Source organism: Lissotriton helveticus, chromosome 7 (genome assembly GCF_964261635.1).
Source record: "Lissotriton helveticus chromosome 7, aLisHel1.1, whole genome shotgun sequence".
Taxonomy (NCBI): Eukaryota; Metazoa; Chordata; class Amphibia; order Caudata; family Salamandridae; genus Lissotriton; species Lissotriton helveticus.
Genome location: NC_136068.1, coordinates 21830107 through 21852056, shown reverse-complemented (window position 1 = coordinate 21852056; position 21950 = coordinate 21830107). Strand labels below are relative to the sequence as shown.

The 21950-nt window shown below is 50.4% G+C and overlaps 1 protein-coding gene across 1 annotated transcript in view; it reads right to left on the bottom strand.

Moving 5' to 3' along the window:
* The window catches only part of LOC144768893 (cell adhesion molecule CEACAM16-like), a 109026-nt gene extending 97222 nt beyond the window's left edge, over positions 1-11804 (bottom strand). Inside the window, exons 1-2 of the mRNA XM_078652907.1 lie at positions 11735-11804; positions 4599-4949 (exon numbers count right to left, since the gene is read on the bottom strand). Of these exons, the coding sequence (XP_078509033.1) occupies positions 4599-4949; positions 11735-11804 (421 nt within the window). The remainder of the gene's footprint in view (positions 1-4598; positions 4950-11734) is intronic.
* Positions 11805-21950: the final 10146 nt, after the last annotated feature.

Below are 21950 nucleotides of genomic sequence, written 5' to 3'. Positions count from 1 at the left end.
GTCACACAAGACCCCAAGCTCCTGGAGTCAGATAAGTGTCCGAGGGTCACACAAGACCCTGAGCTCCATGAGTAAGACAAGTGTCCGAGGGTCCCACAAGACCCTGAGCTCCTGGAGTAAGACAAGTGTCCAAGTGTCCGAGGGTCACACAAGACCCCTTGCTCCTGGAGTGAGACAAGTGTCCGAAGATCACACAAGGCCCGAGCTCCTAGAGTAAGACAAGTGTCTGAGGGTCACACAAGACCCCGCGTTCCTGGAGTAAGACAAGTGTCCGAGGGTCACACAAGATCCCGAGCTCCTTGAGTGAGACAAGTGTCTGAGGGTCACACAAGACCCCGAGCTCTTGAAGTGAGACAAGTGTCCGAGGGTCACACAAGACCCTGAGCTCCTGGAGTAAGACAAGTAGCAGGGGATCACACACAAGGCCCCGAGCTCCTGGAGTGAGACAAGTGTCTGAGGGGGACACAGGACCCCGAGCTCCTGGAGTAAGACAAGTGTCCGAGGGTCACAAAAGACCCGGAGCTCCTGGAGTAAGACAAGTGACCGAGGGTCACACAAGACCCCGAGCTCCTGGAGTAAGACAAGTATGTGCAGGTGGCAATGACAGGACAGGTGTAACTGACCTTACCGTGCACACTGAGCTGTGCTTTGGCCTCCTGTATCCTCCCCATCACCCGGGCTCACAATCACCACTGACTGAGAAGTGCAAGTGTCCGAGGGTCACACAAGACACCAAGCTCCTGGAGTAAGATAAGTGTCCGAGGGTCACACAAGACCCCGAGCTCCCGAAGTAAGACAAGTTTCCAAGGGTCACGCAAGACCCTGAGCTCCATGAGTAAGACAAGTGTCCGAGGGTCCCACAAGACCCTGAGCTCCTGGAGTAAGACAAGTGTCCAAGTGTCCGAGGGTCACACAAGACCCCGAGCTCCTGGAGTGAGACAAGTGTCCGAGGGTCACACAAGACCCCGAGCTCCTGGAGTAAGACAAGTGTCTGAGGGTCACACAAGACCCCGCGTTCCTGGAGTAAGACAAGTGTCCGAGGGTCACACAAGATCCCGAGCTCCTGGAGTGAGACAAGTGTCCGAGGGTCACACAAGACCCCGAGCTCTTGGAGTGAGACAAGTGTCCGAGGGTCACACAAGACCCTGAGCTCCTGGAGTAAGACAAGTAGCAGGGGATCACATACAAGGCCCCGAGCTCCTGGAGTGAGACAAGTGTCTGAGGGGCACACCGGACCCCGAGCTCCTGGAGTAAGACAAGTGTCCGAGGGTCACAAAAGACCCCGAGCTCCTGGAGTAAGACAAGTGACCGAGGGTCACACAAGACCCCGAGCTCCTGGAGTAAGACAAGTATGTGCAGGTGGCAATGACAGGACAGGTGTAACTGACCTTACCGTGCACACTGAGCTGTGCTTTGGCCTCCTGTATCCTCCCCATCACCCGGGCTCACAATCAACACTGACTGAGAAGTGCAAGTGTCCGAGGGTCACACAAGACACCAAGCTCCTGGAGTAAGATAAGTGTCCGAGGGTCACACAAGACCCCGAGCTCCCGGAGTAAGACAAGTTTCCAAGGGTCACACAAGACCCTGAGCTCCATGAGTAAGACAAGTGTCCGAGGGTCCCACAAGACCATGAGCTCCTGGAGTAAGACAAGTGTCCGAGGGTCCCACAAGACCATGAGCTCCTGGAGTAAGACAAGTGTCCGAGGGTCCCACAAGACCATGAGCTCCTGGAGTAAGACAAGTGTCCAAGTGTCCGAGGGTCACACAAGACCCCGAGCTCCTGGAGTGAGACAAGTGTCCGAGGGTCACACAAGACCCCGAGCTCCTGGAGTAAGACAAGTGTCCGAGGGTCACACAAGACCCCGAGCTCCTTGATTAAGACAAGTATGTGCAGGTGGCAGTGACAGGACAGGTGTAAGCGACCTTACCGTGCACTCCAAGCTGTGCTTTGGCCTCCTGTATCCATCCCATCACCCGGGCTCACAATCACCACTGACTGAGAAGTGCAAGTGTCCAAGGGTCACAAAAGACCTCAAGCTCCTGGAGTAAGACAAGTGTCTGAGGATCACACACAAGACCCCGAGCTCCTGGAGTCAAACAAGTGTGTGCAGGTGGCAGTGACAAGACAGGTGTAACCAACCTTACCGTGCACTCTGAGCTGTGCTGTGGCCTCCTGTATCCTCACAATCACCCGGGCTCACAATCACCACTGACTGAGAAGTGCAAGTGTCCGAGGGTCACACAAGACCCGAGCTCCGGGAGTGAGACAAGTGTCCGAGGGTCACAAAAGACCCCAAGCTCCTGGAGTAAGACAAGTATCCGAGGGTCACACAAGACCCTGAGCTCCTGGAGTAAGACAAGTGTCCCAGGGTCAAACAAGACCCCAAGCTCCTGGAGTAAGACAAGTGTCCCAGGGTCAAACAAGACCCCAAGCTCCTGGAGTGAGACAAGTGTCCGAGGGTCACAAAAGACCCCAAGCTCCTGGAGTGAGACAAGTATCCGAGGGTCACACAAGACCCTGAGCTCCTGAAGAAAGACAAGTGTCCCAGGGTCAAACAAGACCCCAAGCTCCTGGAGTAAGACAAGTGTGTGCAGGTGGCAGTGACAGGACAGGTGTAAGCGACCTTACCGTGCACTCCAATCTGTGCTTTGGCCTCCTGTATCCTCCCCATCACCCGGGCTCACAATCACCACTCACTGAGAAGTGCAAGTGTCCAAGGGTCACACAAGACCTCAAGCTCCTGGAGTAAGACAAGTGTCCGAGGGTCACACAAGACCCTGAGCTCCTGGAGTAAGACAAGTGGCCGAGGGTCACACAAGACCCCGAGCTCCTGGAGTAAGACAAGTGTCCGAGGGTCACACAAGACCCCGAGCTCCTGGAGTAAGACAAGTATGTGCAGGTGGCAGTGACAGGACAGGTGTAACTGACCTTACCTTGCACTCTGAGCTGTGCTTTGGCCTCCTGTATCCTCCCCATCACCCAGGCTCACAATCACCACTGACTGAGAAGTGCAAGTGTCCGAGGGTCACACAAGACCCCAAGCTCCTGGAGTAAGATAAGTGTCCGAGGGTCACACAAGACCCCGAGCTCCTGGAGTGAGACAAGTGTCCGAGGATCCCACAAGACCCTGAGCTCCTGGAGTAAGACAAGTGTCCGAGGATCCCACAAGACCCTGAGCTCCTGGAGTAAGACAAGTGTCCAAGTGTCCGAGGGTCACACAAGACCCCTTGCTCCTGGAGTGAGACAAGTGTCCGAAGGTCACACAAGACCCGAGCTCCTGGAGTAAGACAAGTGTCTAAGGGTCACACAAGACCCCGCGTTCCTGGAGTAAGACAAGTGTCCGAGGGTCACACAAGATCCCGAGCTCCTTGAGTGAGACAAGTGTCTGAGGGTCACACAAGACCCCGAGCTCTTGGAGTGAGACAAGTGTCCGAGGGTCACACAAGACCCTGAGCTCCTGGAGTAAGACAAGTAGCAGGGGATCACACACAAGGCCCCGAGCTCCTGGAGTGAGACAAGTGTCTGAGGGGCACACAGGACCCCGAGCTCCTGGAGTAAGACAAGTGTCCGAGGGTCACAAAAGACCCCGAGCTCCTGGAGTAAGACAAGTGACCGAGGGTCACACAAGACCCCGAGCTCCTGGAGTAAGACAAGTATGTGCAGGTGGCAATGACAGGACAGGTGTAACTGACCTTACCGTGCACACTGAGCTGTGCTTTGGCCTCCTGTATCCTCCCCATCACCCGGGCTCACAATCACCACTGACTGAGAAGTGCAAGTGTCCGAGGGTCACACAAGACACCAAGCTCCTGGAGTAAGATAAGTGTCCGAGGGTCACACAAGACCCCGAGCTCCCGGAGTAAGACAAGTTTCCAAGGGTCACACAAGACCCTGAGCTCCATGAGTAAGACAAGTGTCCGAGGGTCCCACAAGACCCTGAGCTCCTGGAGTAAGACAAGTGTCCAAGTGTCCGAGGGTCACACAAGACCCCAAGCTCCTGGAGTGAGACAAGTGTCCGAGGGTCACACAAGACCCCGAGCTCCTGGATTAAGACAAGTGTCTGAGGGTCACACAAGACCCCGAGCTCATGGAGTGAGACAAGTGTCCGAGGGTCACACAAGACCCCGAGCTCATGGAGTGAGACAAGTGTCCGAGGGTCACACAAGACACCGAGCTCCTGGAGTAAGACAAGTGTCCGAGGGTCACACAAGACCCCGAGCTCCTGGAGGGAGACAAGTGTCCGAGGGTCACACAAGACCCGAGCTCCTGGAGTAAGACAAATGTCCGAGGGTCACACAAGACCCCGCGCTCCTGTAGTAAGACAAGTGTCCGAGGGTCACACAAGATCCCGAGCTCCTGGAGTGAGACAAGTGACCGAGGGTCACACAAGGCCCCGAGCTCCTGGAGTGAGACAAGAGTCCGAGGGTCACACAAGACCCCGCGCTCCTGGAGTAAGACAAGTGTCCGAGGGTCACACAAGATCCCGAGCTCCTGGAGTGAGACAAGTGTCCGAGGGTCACACAAGACCCCGAGCTCCTGGAGTAAGACAACTGTTTGCAGGTGGCAGTGACAGGACATGTGTGACCGACCTTACCGTGCACTCTGAGCTGTGCTGTGGCCTCCTGCCACCTCCCGGGGTTCATGTACATTTGCACAGTGTAGTTTCCGGTGTAATTCGTCTGCACATCTGTGATCCGCAGAGACCCGTCCAGGAGCAGTGCCTCTCGGCCGGTGGATTCAAAGCCATAGAAAGGAGGATCGCTGCCAAAGAGACTGAGGATGACGTCATCTCTGCGTGTCCTTCCGCCCCTGAACCAGATAACACCTTCTAAACGCCCCTTGTGCCGCACAGACAGGGTGACGTTGTCTCCCACCGCCACGGTCACCACATCTGGAGTGATTGACAGCTGCGCCGCTGTGCACTGGAACAATGACGTCACCCAGACTGACGTCACCCAGGCTGAAAGAAAACACAGACGAGAAACAACATTAGAGGCGCTGCGGCTGAACCCCAAAAACAACAGACCCCAGTGGGTGCGGAGAGACAAAGTCAAATTTAACTAGATGAATGGATTACACAAAAGCATCACAATATCAGTCCAGAGCTACAATGACTTTGACGTCCTATACAACTTATTTTAAATAAATATCCAATTATCCAACTAATTCGAGAAAAACTACCTGACAAAATATACATAATTGTTCCCCAGTTAATTTCATAATCCTATGCCAGGGTTACCGTATAATACAAAATCTAAAAAAAAAAAGTTTAATCAAACTCCCTAAAACTCAGCATATGTATTGCTCTCACAGAGAGTGTGGTGTAAACAAGGGTCTTGTCTCTTCACCCTAGCATAGCAAACATTATGACATCTATGAGTTGTGAGAATTCCTTTAGACAATTGAACACTTGTGACATCAAAAAATAAAGTGATTGATGGAATGCTTGAATTAATCTCAGCCACTGGCGACCACTCTGGGCCGTATTCCAATCTATTGTTTTTCACCCACCATGCTACCTCAGTTTGGACCCAGCTATATGCAAATCAGCCTTGCCCCTGCTCCAATGGGAACAGTCCTGCCGACCTGCCAGGCCATGTCCTCCCTGTTCCGGAATACAAGCAAGCCAGGACTGTTTTCCTCCTTGTTATTGGCTCATCAGCCAAGAATAGATAGATTCCAGTCACACAGTGAGCACCGGACCCACGTCTGGGGAGACTCCTCACACTTGGGGCATCCAAAGGCAAAGTGATGTATGGAATGCTTGAATTAATCTCAGCGACTGGTGAACCCTCGGGCCGCATCCCAGTCAATCGTTTTTTGCTCACCATTGCCGTTCTGCCGGACAAAGCCTTGCATTTCAAAACTCGCAGGTATCTAGCGCAAAAGCTTGAATTATCCTGTGGCGGGAGAGACACAAGAAGCGCTAACACTTTCCTCCTGAAACCTCTCATCCTTAGCAAAAAGAGAACTTGTCACCGAGCCTTCTCTGGGGCGGCCCCAAAGAGATGGAACTCTCTTCCACCGGAAGTTCACAGAATCCCCTCAACGACTGCTTTCAAACTGGAAGCCAAAAGATTCCTTATGGACAAATTCCTGCCTTAATCTGGGCGAGGTCCATTGGCTCGAAATCATCGCTCCTACAATCTCTGGTCCATCACGTGGCTCTGCTCTTCTTTACAGCATTGTGTGCCCCCCTTCGTAGCTCACTGTGGGGCATATTACCAAGGGGGGCGATAGACAATTATCGCTGATTTAGCGGCGGAAGCGGCGATAATTCTATAGCCCTATTAGCAAGCTGTCGCTAACTGATGTTAGCGACAGCTTTTAGGCGATAGCGAGCGGTTTGGGCCCGCTTTGCATGTCAGCGATGTTTATCGCTAATGACATGCAAAGTGGGCGTACCCAACCTGTTAGCGACTGAAAGCAGTCGATAGCGTCGCTATCGCCTATTAACAGGGCAGGCCTAGCGTTGGAAATATTCATGGTAAGCGCGAATATCTCCAAAAACTAACGCCTTCTCAGACCAGTTCTTAGCCATGTTATCCAATGGGAGGTGGATAACATGGCTAAGAGCATTTTGTCGCTAATGCGTGAATATCTCTGTTTTGTCGCTAATGCGTGAATATCGCTGTATTCTCAGCGATATTCATGCTATCGCCGGAAAATGTATCGCTTTGGAGATAAACGTTGCTAATAGCACGTTATCTCAGCGATATTTTCCGGCGATGCTTAGCGATAAAAAATTTGTTGCTAAGCCTAGTTAGCGATAAATATTGCTAATTGTTGGTAATATGCCCCTATATTCCTGATTTTTGTATTATTCTCCTTTGTGTCATCTGTATGTGAATCATGTGATTATTCATGTTTTGTATTATTACTTGATGTTGATATTGGGTCTTGACCTTCCTTCCACCCTTTTGTAAAGCGCTCTGATATCCTTCGGGATCTGGTTTGCGCTATATAAAACTTGATAAATAAATAAATAAAAAATAAATAAACCTTGACCAGTCTCCCATCAGCCCACACGTGGCTCTTTCTCCGCAAACCTGGGCAGCATCACTGACCCCCAGACCCTAATGTCCATTAAAAAGGCTTCAGGAGTTTAACATGATCAACCTTTACTTCTGGACAGACACAAGGGGTGACTCTCGAGTGAGCTGTAGGGTCACAGAGGTGGCCACATCTACTATGAAAGATGTGTCACTTCCTCCACCAGACCGGATGGCAGATATTGGCAATAACAGGGGTCTGCATCTCATCAATTCCTACCTCGAAGCCGCCTCACTGGGCTGGATCAATAAATCTGTGGATTTGATGATCCGAGGGTCTCTGGAACAGAGTGACCTGCCTGTAGGTTCTCACCACATGTAGGGCACATTTACTAAACTTTCACGCACTGCAGCGCATCAAGCAATGCTTCTGCGCTGCGTGAAAGGGAGGGACCAGAAATACGCACTATTTACAAAGATATGGATAATTCCTGCTCTCTCCTTGCAGTGATGCACGGTGTGCTGCCTAGCGCCAACACTGGCACCATGGTGCACAATAGCACCTGCAGTACAGACATGATTGGTTTTGTACGGTAAGGGATACCTTCCTGCACATAAATAATCATTTGAGGCCTCGTCCTCTTTCTATGTGTGCTGCAGAGTGCGGCTCAAGTGGAAACCGAAAACAACAAGGAGAAAAAAACATGGTTCTCCTCATTGCGGCCATTTTCACACATTCCCAGGTTTACTCATCATTGTAAATCTGTGAATGTGCCAACATCCATGGGTGGACGCATGGCAACGCTCTACCCATGAAATGCCTCCCAAGTAGAAATGTATTATAACTCAGCACGTGTGATTGCATTGCGTTACATTTATTTACAAAGCTGTGTGATGTGGCACAAATCGCCCCTTGCACGGCATTGCAAAACTTACTGTTGACTTTGCGTTGTACTTGTGTCACCTTTCGTGACCATCCACGCTTAGTTACTTAAGGAGAGCTGAAGAGCATCGAACAGTAAATCATCTCTCGGCCCACCCACAGCTTGTACTTCCCATTGGTGGAGGGACATGCATGTCAGGCAGGCTGCTTGTCCATTGGACGGGAACAATGTCTATCCTATTGTGGGTTCAACCCCTTTTGATGAACATGGTTCTTAAGCTTGCTTGAGTAAGCCTGACATTATCCTGTCTTCAGCAGAGAGTTGTTTATCAATAAATGTTATTGATCCATGGATTCTCGTAGCTTGTAGAGTTCATTCCAAATACTTGCAATCTCTTCCTGTGAGAATCGCAGCAGAAACATCCAAAAGAAGGACACCCACTGCTCGATGGAGCTTTGAATGTGAAAAGGAAGTGAATTCTGTAATTTAGGACCTTGCAATGAATAGAGCATCAAACAAGAGGAGGAGAAGGAAGGACGGTTCTCAGCAGCACAACTGAAGATGAGGGAGATGGCAATACACACTTTCAAGACACAAAGGTGAGGAGTACAACCCACACAAGAGAACAAGGGGGGGGGGGTCCTCCACTCCCACCAGGCCCCTTACACGTCAGAGAGATCATAGCAAGGCTCGACTCACATTCAGGAATACCTTCAAAAGTAAGAATTCTGAAGGTTGGGCAAGAGATAGGGGGGTGCTTGGGAGATCAATCAATTGATCATCAGTAGATTTGTAAAGCGCTTCTTGTCCCCGATGAGGGTATCCAGGCGGAGATCACCGAAGAGGAATGAGGGAGGCTATCAAGGACCGATAGACAGAGAAACCAAAGGCAGAGGGTTTATCTGATGAATCTTATAAAATATGTGGTGAAGTTATGGCCTAAGTGCTGGCTAAGAGTTTCAAGAATCTGTTGACTATGGGAAAGAGTGTGAGTTCAATAGGGCAGTTATGGTGCAGAGAAAGAATATTGTGGAAGAAATATCGAATTTCACAAATATTGTGGTAATAATATCGTGGTAAAAATATCGTGGGTCAGGAATATCGACAGAAAAATCCTTGTGGTCAAGAATATAGATTTTAGGTAAGTAATATCAATTTAAATGTTATTTATTTATTTTAAGAGTTGTATGTAGCGCTGGCTAGGCCCGGAGGTATCAGAGCGCTTTACATGAAGTTCCACAAATTTACAAAATTACATCAGTTACAATTTACAGCAGTTGCTAGACAAACATTACAAGAGCATAGAAGACGAGATAAGTGAAAGTGTAGAGGGGAATGGGGTAAGGGTAAAGGGGTAGGAGGGAGATATGGCGGAGAGACAAAGGAAAGTCTGCCCAAAGCCTGGCTGGGTAGGTGACGGTCGGGGGGAAGTCCCAGAACCCATCTCTTCTATAGCAATCAGGTAGCTCCACTGGGCATTGGCCAAATAGCTAGGTCTCAATGGGAAAACATTTAAAGAAAATAGAAGACGAAATAAATGGAGCGTAGAGGGGTACTGGTGTAGTGTAAAGGAGTAGGAGGGAGCATATGACAAAGAGACGCAGGAATATCTGCCCAATGTCCAGTTGGGTAGGTGACAGCCGAGGGAGAAAGTCCACAGTCCATCTCTTCTTTAGCTACCAGGTAGCTCCACCGAGCGTTGGACAGAAAACTAGGTCTCCACTGTCACAAGTAACAGACAAAAACATTTAAGGCGCATAGAAGACTAGGAAATGGAGTGAGGGAAGGGTAAGGGATAGGGTAAAAGGGGTAGGAGGGAGATACGACAGAGAGACGAAGGGAAAGTCTGCCCAAGGTCCAGCTGAGTAGGTGAGGGCCAAGGGGGAAGTCCACAGCCCATCTCCTCAATAGCTATCCAGTAGCTCCACCGGCCATCGGCCAAATGGCTAGGTCGCCACTGAAAAACATTTCAAGAGCATAGGAGATGAGATGAAAGGAACGTAGAGGGGAAGGGGGTTAGGGTAAAGAGGTGAGGGGGAGGTACAACGGAGAGACGAAGTAAAGACTGTCCAAAGTCCGGCTGGGTAGGTGAAGGTCGAGGGGGAAGTCCACAACCCATCTTCTCTGTAGCTATCAGGTAGCTCCAACGGGCATCGGCCTGATAGCTAGGTCTCCTCGGTCGGAGGAAAGTTCAGCAGGTTCTACGTCTTGATGGGGGATAGGTGATGTCCGGTTTTTGTACGAGACCAATAGCATAACCAATAGCATAACATGGTAGGGACCACTGTGTCAGCCATCTTGTGGTCGGGCAAGGGAATTTTGACCTTGATGTTACATTCGGACAGTCCCCATTATTACATGGGACCAAACTAGGCCCTAGCAAGTCCTCCAAGCTCCCATTGTGATCACTAGAGGAAACGTTTTCCAAGGCCACTTCAATGATTCTGAAACACAGAACTGTACCATGTACAGTTACTCAAAGTCAGGGGTATGCACGCACACACAAATACACATACATACATGCATGCACACACATGGAAGAGCACAAACACACACACGTAAATATACACACACACGTGCACACAGATGCACACACACAAAACTACACATACACACATGTGCATGAACGCACACTCAAATACACAGACGAAGGCACGCACACAAGTACACGCACACACTCACACCCTAGCGCACGCAGTGCTGTGGAGGTTAATTTATAATTGGTACATCTGAAGGAGCCCTGGCGGAGCACAGAACTTCTGTGTGATGTGGTTGCTCTAATAGCCCGGTGCTGTGTGCCTGCAGCCACATGGTAATGAACACTCTGGAGGAGAACTTGATGCATTCCGTAGGCCGGCAACCACCCTTACCGCCAACCGGCTCCTCCAAGGCCTGCCCACACTCAAAGACAAATCTCGCACCTGTGGGGCACAGCGTGTACCACAGGTCGCGCCACCCCAGAAGGACGCCATGTTTTTATTCTTTCCTTTAGCAAATTATCGAGCGTTTTGATCAGGTTGGATGGTTGAAGTGGATATAGAAGTGTTTAATATCATTTGTAAAAATATAGGGGATCATTACGATGTCAGATGGCCCGCCACCGCCAGCCGTGCGGTGGCGGGCCCTGCCTGACAAATTAGGATGGTGGGGGGAATCCTCAGTGCAGAGTGGTGGTCTCAAAGACCACCCACAACTGTTCTTGAAGGCGGTCCTTTTCTGGAGAGGGCTCTGTCCACACATCAGGCTCCCTACTCTTCACCTTTCTCCCAGTTCATCTCCTTGTGGATCAAGGTCTCATGAAGGTCATGCAAGGAGATGAAGGTCTCCCAGATAACAGGGCACATGGCTCCGGATGGAGGTCATGGACAGTAAACAACTGTCACCTTGGAGATTAGGAGGCCATAAGTCACCTTATAACAATGGTTCACGAATAGTTCACAATTAGGAACAATAGTGCACACAAATAGTGCACATCTTGTAACAGTAGTGCACTAACTGTAGGAACACTCAACCTGTGTTACTCCATCACCTCTTTAATTCCCAACCTATGTTCTTGAAAGACTTCTCAAGGTCATTTAAGTGCATTATACAAACAATGAAAGAACATATTAAAGAACAATTCAGAAACACGCCTGCCTCTTTTATCTCCCTGCCTACGTCATACTTACGTCATTCATGGGAGACACGGCTTTCCACAATGTTAGATTTTGAAGCTACAGACATAGCAATTAATTAATAATGATGTGAGGTCAGTGTCCTCTACCTCTAGATGACGCAATGCATGCCCCCGGAATTTCCTGTGTGTTGCGAAACTACAAGCACCGGTCATAGTGTCGCATTGCCACTTGCCTTACCTGTGTGAATCCAGCCCCAGCCGCCATTAACTCGTCCACTCTGCCTCCAGCTCTTCAGTGAAATCACCATTGTGCTTCAAACACCACGAGCTGAGCTCACTCTTGAGCTGGAAGAAGACTTGAGTGTGCAGAACCCGCCCTGTGTCCTCACTCCCTGTCTGCAGAGACAGGGCTCCTGATCCTTTCACAGACCTGTGTGCAGTGAAAGTATCTCTATTGTCCTGTATACTTTCTTGTCTGCAGAGACAGGACTCCTGAGCCTTCCACAATCTGATCCTTTCACAATCCTGTGTGTGGTGGGATTATCTCTCTCGCCCTGTGTACTCCCTTGTCTCGACAGGCAGGACTCCTGAGCCTTCCACAATCTGATCCTTTCACAAGTCTGTGTGAGGTGGGTTTATCTCTCTCGCCCTGTGTACTCCCTTGTCTCGACAGACAGGACTCCTGAGCCTTTCACAATACTGTGTGCGGTGAGAGTGTCTCTCTCGCCCTGTGTACTCCCTTGTCTCGACAGAGAGGACTCCTGAGCCTTTCTCAATCCGATCCTTTCACAATCCTGGGTGCGGTGAGAGTGTCTCTCTCACCCTGTGTACTCCCTTGTCTGCAGAGACAGGACTCCTGAGCCTTTCACGATCCTGTGTGCGGTGAGAGTGTCTCTCTCACCCTGTGTACTCCCTTGTCCCGACAGAGGACTCCTGAGCCTTTCTCAATCCGATCCTTTTACAATCCTGTGTGCAATGAGAGTGTCTCTCTCACCCTGTATACTCCCTTGTCCCGACAGACAGGACTCCTGAGACTTTCACAATCCGATCCTTTCCTGTGTGCGGTTAGAGTGTTTCTCTCACGCTGTGTACTCTCTTGTCTGCAGAGACATGACTCCTGAGCTTTTCTCAATCCAATTCTTTCACGGTCCTGTGTGCAGTTAGTGTCTCTCTTTCCGTGTATACTTTCTTGTCTGCAGAGACAGGACTCCTGAGCCTTCCACAATCTGATCCTTTCCTGTGTGGTGAGAGTGCCTGCTCTTGCCCTGTCTCCAGACAGTCTCGTCCAGCACTCTGCTGCAGGGATGCCTCCTCCCCTCTCACCAGCTGTCAAAACCCAGGTTCTGTGGTTAGAGTTGGTCACTCTTCTGCAGAAAACTTCTGTGTGGGTTTACTTTACCATCATAGTCAGTTCCTCCTCTCTAGCAGGAAACGGTTCCCACGCCTTTGGTTATATTTTTAACTTTTGCAGGCCTGCTACATCACACAGGACATGGAGACCCTGTATCCCAGATCCAGAAAGATTTCGCATCTAGTTTGCATCACTTATCTAACACAGACCTGAAGCAAAATCCAGGTTGTTCTTCGCAAACCAATCCAAATGGTGATTTGTTTTGGTTTGTAACCAAAAGTAATGCCGGCCAAAAGAAAACATTCGCACTAGAAACAGAAAGTTTTATGATTTAGGGAAACAGAATGTAGACAAACACTAAGAGTTTCATTTGTAGCACTTGATTTTATAAAATGTATTGTTATAGTTATAATTAACTGAAACAGTAAACTTTTTCACTTTTTCACTAATGCCGGCCAATACTATGCCTTGCATTACTCTGCTTTAGGGAAGCTTTGAACGAATGGTTCATGGCCATGCCTGTGCATCCACCCATGGATTGTGTCACAGGCTCATGTCTACAAAGACTTGTAGAGATGTATTTGGCATAATTTTGGGCCTCGCTTCGATGTGTTTGTGGCCCATGGCTTTCTGCTGGGTGATACTAAAATGCTCAGGAGACACCCCATATATCCACGCAAACCCTCTGTGACATGATCCTCACCTTCAATGTCATGGGGATGCACTTGGTCATGAATGACACCTGATACACTATTACTTGGTGCCGAGGGGGTGGACATCGCATTCCTCCAGGAAACACTTTCGTAGGGAGATACTCATATGGATCTGTGCAGGGGTACACTTCCTCTGTGAGTCCCACCTCACTGACGATGAAGGGCCACGTGTACTGCTTGCTGGCACCCTTGCAGAGACCTTTGGAGGTGGGCAGCATCTATGCCCCCCAGTATCAATTAGACCGCATTCCTGGAATCCTTGGCATCACACTTAAGTATATCCTTGCCAGCTTCAAGGATACTGGGACGTGATTTCAATTGTGTGGCATGTATATCATTAAACAGATCATCCCTCCAATAATTGACTGCCCCATCTGGAAACCAGCCACCACCTTCCATGAACGTTTGGTGGCTCCACCATGGCCTGAAGCTGGTGCATTTGTTTTATTCACCAGTGCATGCCTTCTATGTGTAACTGGATGGGATCTCAGCATCTCCAGCAGTCACAGACCAGGCTACGCAGCCAGAATATCTGGGCCGTACTTATATATAACCCGCTCATGTTGTGCTTGCACTGGGGAGGTGGCAGACCCGGATCCCTAAATGGCAACTCTGACCGGAATTCCTGGCTGACACGGTATTCAATGGCTCCCTACGGGAACTGATTGGTAAATATTTCCCTCATAATCAGGGCTCAGTGCTGATAGCAGTGTTCTGGGAGTAATTTAAAGTGGTGATTAGGAGCCTGTGTACGGCCGTACAACCTGGGGTATGCCTAAATCTAGAGTCTCTAGCTGAATACCCTGGAGACTAGGATGCAAGCCCCAGAGGTTGCATCTGTGCTAGACTCCACCTGTCTCCCGGAACTCCTCAGTGCGAGCATCAATCGATCAATCAATGTTTATGAAGCGCAGCTACTCACCCGTTAGGGTCTCATGGTGCTGGGGGGGGGGGGGAGTGTAGCGTGTGCCGGTAAGGTGGATTAAAAAAGCCAAGTCTTCAGTTCCTTCATGGAGTGAGGTGGTTTGTCTGATGTGGATGGGTAGGGCGTTCCAGGCATTGGCTGCGAGGTAGGAGAATGTGGAGGTTTAGTCGCTGGTTCAGATAGGCTGGTCAGGTGTTGTGGAGGACTTTGTGTGCATGGGTGAGGATCTTGAAAGTGATTATTTTCTCTATGGGGAGCCAGTGCAGTGTATGTAGGTGTTGCGAAATGTGGCAGTGTCGTGGTGGGTTGAGGATCAGTCTGGTGGTGGCATTCTGGATGTTTTGCAATTTGCTAGTGAGTTTGTTGGTGATTCCGGTGTATAGTGCGTTGCCGTAGTCCAGTCTGCTGGTGATGAGGACGTGTGTGTCGGTCTTTCTATGTTTGAGAGGTAGCCATTTGAAGGTCTTGCGTAGGTGTCGGAGGGTGCGGAAGCAAGTGGAGGTGACTGAGTTAATCTGATGGTTCATGCTGAGGTAAAGGTCCAGGATGATTCCGAGCTTGCGGGCTTGGTTGGAAGGGATGGGCAGGTTTCAGAGGGTCGGAGGCTACCAGGAGTTGCTCCATGCGTTGGGTTGAGGATCCATGATGAGTACTTCTGTCTTGTCTGTGTTGAGTTGAAGGCAGCTGTCTCTCATTGAGTCGGCGACTGCTTTCATGCCTTCGTTGAAGTTGTGTCTGGCCTTGTCAGGTTCATTGGAGAGGGAGAGGATTAGTTGGGTGTCGTCGGCGTAGGAGATGATGTTTATTCCGTAGCGTCTGACGATGGTGACTAGCGGGGCCATGTAGATGTTGAACAGCGTGAAGCTGAGGGAGGATCCCTGGGGCACTACGCAGGTGGTGGGTTTGGGATCTGCGATGAAGGGGGCGAGTCTCACTCGTTGTGTTCTGCATCTCACTAGGACAACAATATGTCATCTGGACATTTTCTTCTACAAAGAACATGTAGCTAGATCACATGTGGGGAGGGCAAGTTTGGGAGGATGGTGTCATGACTCTTCTCAACAGACCCCTAGTTAGCAGTCACAAACACACTCCGGACAGCAGACGATATGATGCTACATACTCAATCCAACATTAACAGGGAGGTTGTGTGCGGCCCGGTTCAAGCCATGGACAATATGATTAAGGGGTTCCTGGCCGGGGTGACCCTGCCTCACCTCTCAGATGCAGCCCAGTGGGACCTTGGCTAATTGACTTCGGAGCCTGAGATCAGGGGAGCCATTAAGTAATTAGCATCAGGGAAGTCCCCTGGGGTGGATGGGCTGCCTGAGGAATTTTACTATTTGTTCTGCTCACCGCTGGTACCCCAACAGGCGACTCTATATAACGCGGTGTGGGAGGCGGGTGCCCTAACACCAACCTGTTGAGAAGCACTGTTGATTGCTTTGTTGAAGCCCAAGAAAGACCCAATGGACACCTCTTCATATTGCCTCCTGTCAATGCTCACATTAGATTACAAAATCCTCACCAAAGTCCTGACTACCCGCCTACAACCCCATATATACTTCTTGATCCACGAGGATCAGAATGGCGTTATTCTGCTTTGCAACACCTCTCTGAACATCCAGCGCCTGTACAGAGTGTTGCAGGAGATACAGCCCCAAAGGCAGTGGGTCTATCAGTGGGCTTACGTAAGGCCTTTGATACCTTACAGTGGAGAAATATGCAAAAACAAATGACCTGCATGAACATGGGCCAAGAGTGAGCCAAATGGGTAACACTGCTATATAAGGGAGTCCGAGACTGGTACAAACAGGGCAAACATCTCGTACCCCATCGAGATTCACACAGGCACGAGACACTGGGTCTGTGGTTAGAGTTGGTCACTCTTCTGCAGAAAACCTCTGCATGGGTTTATTTCACCGTCAAAGTAAGTTCCTCTTCTCGAGCAGGAAATGGTCACTATGTCTTTGATATGTTTTAACTTTGCAAGCCAGCTACCTCAGAAAGGACATGGAGACACTGTAGCCCAGATACTGCTGTTTGCATTGGCCGTAGAGCTGTTTGCTGGCGCAGTTTGGCAGCAGGGGAGGGGCCTATGCATATGGCTTTATGCCGGGGGACATGACATCTCGCTATACATGGACTACATGATTCTATTCTTCTGCATCTCTGCACAAGGGGGTGCCCTGATGGGTCTCGATGCTCAAATGTCTTGGAGAAGCGACGGCCTTATGTACCAGTTAGGGAGATCACCGCAGTCCCACCCCAAGGGGATCCACGAGATCACCACAGTTCCACCTGGGGGATCCATGAGATCACCGCAGTCCCACCCAGGGGGATCCATGAGATTACCGCAGTCCCACCCGGGGGGATCCCTGAGATCACCGCAGCCCCATATGAGTGGATCCACTCGATCACCACAGTCCCACCTGTGGGGATCCACAAGATCACCACCTTCCCACCCTTGGGGATCCACTCGGTCACTGCAGTCCAATACGAGGAGATCCATGAGATCGCCACAGTCCAACCCAGGGGGATCCATGAGATCACCACAGTCCAACCAGAGGGGATCCATGAGATCACCAAAGTCCCACCCACGTGGATCCACAAGATCACCACAGTCCCACCCACAGGGATCCAGTTGATCACCACAGTCCCCCCACAGGGATTCACAAGATCACCACAGTCCCACCCACAGGGATCCACTTGAACACTGCCGTCCCATACAAAGGGATCCATGAGATCGCCACAGTCCAACCTGAGGGCATCCACGAGATCACCTCAGCCCCACCTGGGGGGATCTGGTCGATCACCACAGTCCCACCCGAGGGGATCCACAAGATCACCACAGTTCCAACTAGGGGGTCCACGTAATAAGATATCGTGGGAGCCCTGAACGTTCCCTGAACATTCCCTGAACTCTGGATCTGAGTTTTCTTTAAGGACACGCACCGCAGGAGGGTAATGTTGGGGGCGTGGGGGTGCGCTCAGATCCCTACGAGCGAGAGTGGTATTCTGACACACACTGAGGATCCCTTTTGATGGAACGAGTATCGCTTATGAGCATGATGATCCTGCCAAGACTGATTTATTACTTTGCAAATCCCTCTCTGGAAACCCCGGTCCTGGTTTTGTTCTCTAGACACCTTGTTGTGGTAATCGACTTGGGATGGCATTATTTCAGGGCATAGCTGTGCACTATTCAGCACCGACAATGGAAGGTGGACTGCGGGTCAATAACCTTGAGCTGTGCCACATAGCAGCAACCACACCATGGCTGGCGGCCAGCCACAGAATGGAACTGGGGTCTCTGGTGAAGACCCTGATTATGGATGGCTACTGTGGCTTGGGCTGGGGGCATGCCCCACTAGAGGACTGACACCCACACTACTGCAAATCACACTACAATGTTGAACACAGTCGCTGGGGCTGGGCCAGCTGTTCCCCTACTCTCCAGTCCTACCACTGGTGGGCCTGCAAATTCCGCCAGGGGCCTGCTTTCAGCCCGCAAGATGCGTGGCTAGACTGTGGCGGACAAACTCACAGTCAGGGACTGTAATGCAGAGATACCAGTGCTGTTCAGGTGATCGTTCTATCTCATGGGAAGCTCATATCTTGGGGTGAGGGAATGACAAATCCAGTTTTTGTGCGTTGAGATTCAATGTGGTGATCTCCATCCACGACTGTACTTTGGAGATGTATGACGTCAGATGGGTTTATTTAGAGGCCCATTGCACCGCCGGTGCATCACTTTTATTTTACGCATCAGTGGTGCTGAGTGCAGACCAATATCTACAAGGCCCTACACACAGTCGGGGACACAGAGGGTAGATTACTTGTAGTTATGGAGTAAGGCAAAGCAGTACAAATTGCTGCATTGCCTTACTGTACATCAAAGACGTGTTTCAAGGGAGTTGTGGTGGGTGTTCTCACGCAACACCCATGGATTTTGATGCATTCCCAGATTTACACTGACTTGTAAACCGGGGAATGTGTCAAATGCCTACACCTCCCCAGGGGAGGCATAATGAGGGGAAATAACTTTATGTCTCCTCCTTTTTTCCGCTTTCCATATTTGCTGCATTATGAAGCACACATAGAAGGAGAAAAAATAGTCCATTTACTTTTGTGTGTGCAGAAACAGCACTCTGTTTACCAGACTTCTCCTTTCCTTTCACAGCACAGGGCAGGCACATCAGACGCCCCACAGGAGGTGGAGCCATCCTTGTGGAAGGCAAGTAAAGTCCAGGAGCACTTTGTTGACAGTCTTCCTTCTCTTCTTTCAGTGTGCAGGGCAGAGACATCAGACACGCCACAGGGGGGGAGCCAGCATGGTAGAGGGAAGGCCCAACCCTATTCAGGTCCCAGGTACAACTCCTACCTCCCATCTTAGATGCAGATCTCCCTATTCACCACCAGGCATACCCAGCCTGACTCCGGGAATTCCCCAGTCCTGTCACACACAATCCCAGACAAGGAATACACAACCTCGAAGAGGCGGGCTCAAATGGTTAGGCAAGCAAATACCTACTTTCTAAAACACAGAATATTAAAATAAACTTTACTAAAAGATGTATTTTATTATTCTGAGTCCAGGCATACTAAACTCGAATTTCTACCATGTTCTCTGAGTCTGCTAAGATTATAAACATGTAACAATCCAGCAGCCCATTCTAGCCTATGGAGAACAGGTAGTTTGCAATAGTGAAAAACAAAAATGTCTGTAAATCACTATTAGGACATGCAACACACATCAGGGCTTGTCCTACCTTACACTTACAACACACCCTGCCATTTGGCCTACCATAGGGGTGACTAATATGAAGAAAAGGGAACTTTTAGGGACTGGCAAGTGGGTGCACTTGCCCAGTCAGCATGACAGTACCAGACTGCACGCAGGCTCTGCAATGGTAGACCTTAGACACATTTTACAAGGCCGCTTCTGTGGGTGGCACAACCAGTGCTGAAAGCCCACTAGCAGCATTTGGATTTACACGCCCTGGGCACACTGAGTGCACTGTACTGGGGCCTGACAAGTAAACCAAATATCCAATCGTGGAACCACTAATCAATACATCAATTTACAGTAGGGAGCATTCGCACTGTGGCACTGGACAACAGTGGCACAGTGCCCAAAGCATCTAACACCAGAAAAACACATGAGGCAACAGCAAAAAAATGGAAGGGAGACCGAGGCCAATGGTGCAAGGTCTAACACATGTCCCCCCCAGCTGAAAAGTGGGGAGAACTACCTTATCACCTGACAGTTCTCATCACTAAGGCGGAAAAATCTGGACAGACCATCAGCGTTGGCGTGTTCTGTACCAGGGCTGTGTTCCAGCGTAAAGTCCATACGCTGTAGGGAATTGGACCACCTCAACGTCTTTGGATTCCCACCCCTCTTCTGCATCAACCATCTGAGGGGCCTTTGGTCTGTCTGAACCCGGAAGTGAGTCTCAAACAGGTATGGTCTCAGCTTCTTCAGTGCCCAGACCACAGCAAATGCCTCACGCTCAATAGCACTCCACCTCTATTCCCATGGAAGTACCCGCCTGCTGATGAAGGCTACAGGTTGATCTAGGCCCTCCTCATTCATCTGTGATAAAACATCCCCCACACCATGCTCTGAAGTGTCTGTTTGAACGATGAACTCTTTGGAGAAGTTGGGTGCCAGGAGCACGGGCGCCGTGCACATGGCAGCTTCCAGGGCCTCCAAAGCTTTCTGACAGGTGTCAGTCCAAATCACTTTCTTGGGCTGCTTCTTGGAAGTCAGCCCTGTCAAGGGTGCAACCATGTTGCCATACCCCTTGTCAAACCTCCTGTAGTACCCGGTGAGTCCCAAGAAGGCCCTCACCTCTGTCTGGGTTTCGGAGGATTCCCAAGCTTGAATGGTTTCAATCTTGGGTTGTAGGGGCGCCACCAGGCTGCTCCCAACTTGGTGTCCCAAGCACACCACAGAACCCTGCCCGATCTGGCACTTACTCGCCTTGATCGTGAGGCCTGCCTTCCGCAGTGCCAACAACACTTGCCAGAGGTGGCGCAGATGTTCTTCCCAAGTGACACTGAACACTGCAATGTCATCCAGGTAGGCGGCACTGAACTCATCCAGTCCAACCAACACCTAGTTGACCAACCTCTGAAAGGTGGCAGGGGCATTCTTCATCCCAAAGGGAATAATCCGGAACTGGAAATGCCCATCTGGGGTGATAAATGCTGACCTCTCCTTTGCCCCATCAGTCAAGGCGATCTGCCAGTACCAAGACGTCAAGTCAAGCGTGCTGAGGTACCGTGCAGCCCCTAACCGATCAATGAGCTCATCAGCTCTGGGGATGGGGTGAGCATCGGTCTTCGTGACCGAAAAGAGCCCTGGGTAGTCCACACAGAACCGTAGTTCGGGTGTGGCACCCAGCGCTGCAGCCTTCAGGACCAAGACCACTGGGCTAGCCCAAGGACTGCTGGAGGACTCAATCACCCCAAGTGCAAGCATCTTTGAGACCTCCTCTTTGATGCAAGCCCTTACCCTGTCAGTTACCCTGTAAGACTTGTGCTTCACAGGTAAGCTGTCTCCTGTATCCACATCATGGAAGCACCAATCTGTGATACTAGAAACCAAGGAGAACAGATCAGAAAACTGTCCCAGCAACTAGAGCCGGTCATTCTGTTGCTCAGGGGTCAGGGTGGAAGAGAGGTTAACACCATCCACTGACCCATCCTGCTCTGTGGCTGCCAGGAGGTCAGGAAGAGGCTCAGTCTCCTCCTCCATTCCAGCATCTGTCGCCAAGAGCATGCCCACTTCAGACCTCTCTAAGTGGGGCTTAAGACGGTTGACATGCAGGACCCTCAAGGGGTTCCTGGGAGACCGCAAGTCCACCAAGCAGGTATCTGGACTCTTGCGCTCCACAACCTCAAATGGTCCGGTCCACTTATCTTGGAGCATGCAGGGCTCCATTGGGGCCATGACCCACACTTTCTGGCCAGGTTGAAGCTCCACCAGAGTGGCATACTGGTTGTATCACCTCTTCATCTCCTCCTGGCTGGCTTCCAGATTTGCCTCAGCGAGTTGCCTGAAACACCTAGTCTGGTTCCTGAAGGCCAGCATGTAGCTATATACATCCTAAGGAGGTTTCCTGGGAGATTGCTACCAGCCTTCTTTGACCAGACTCAGAGGTCCTCTGACCGGGTGTCCATAGAGAAGCTCAAAGGGACTGAACCCTAGAGATTTATGTGGCACCTCCTGGTACGCAAACAACAGGCATGGTAAGAGGACGTCCCACTTACGCCTCATGGGTTCCTCAAGACCCATAATCATGACCTTCAGGGTTTGGTTGAACCTTTCAACCAACCCATTTCCTTGGGGGTGGTAAGGAGTGGTGAACTTGTAGGTTACCTCACACTCCTGCCACAGGGACTTCATGTATTTAGAAGTGAAGTTGGTGCCCCGGTAAGACACAACCTCTCGAGG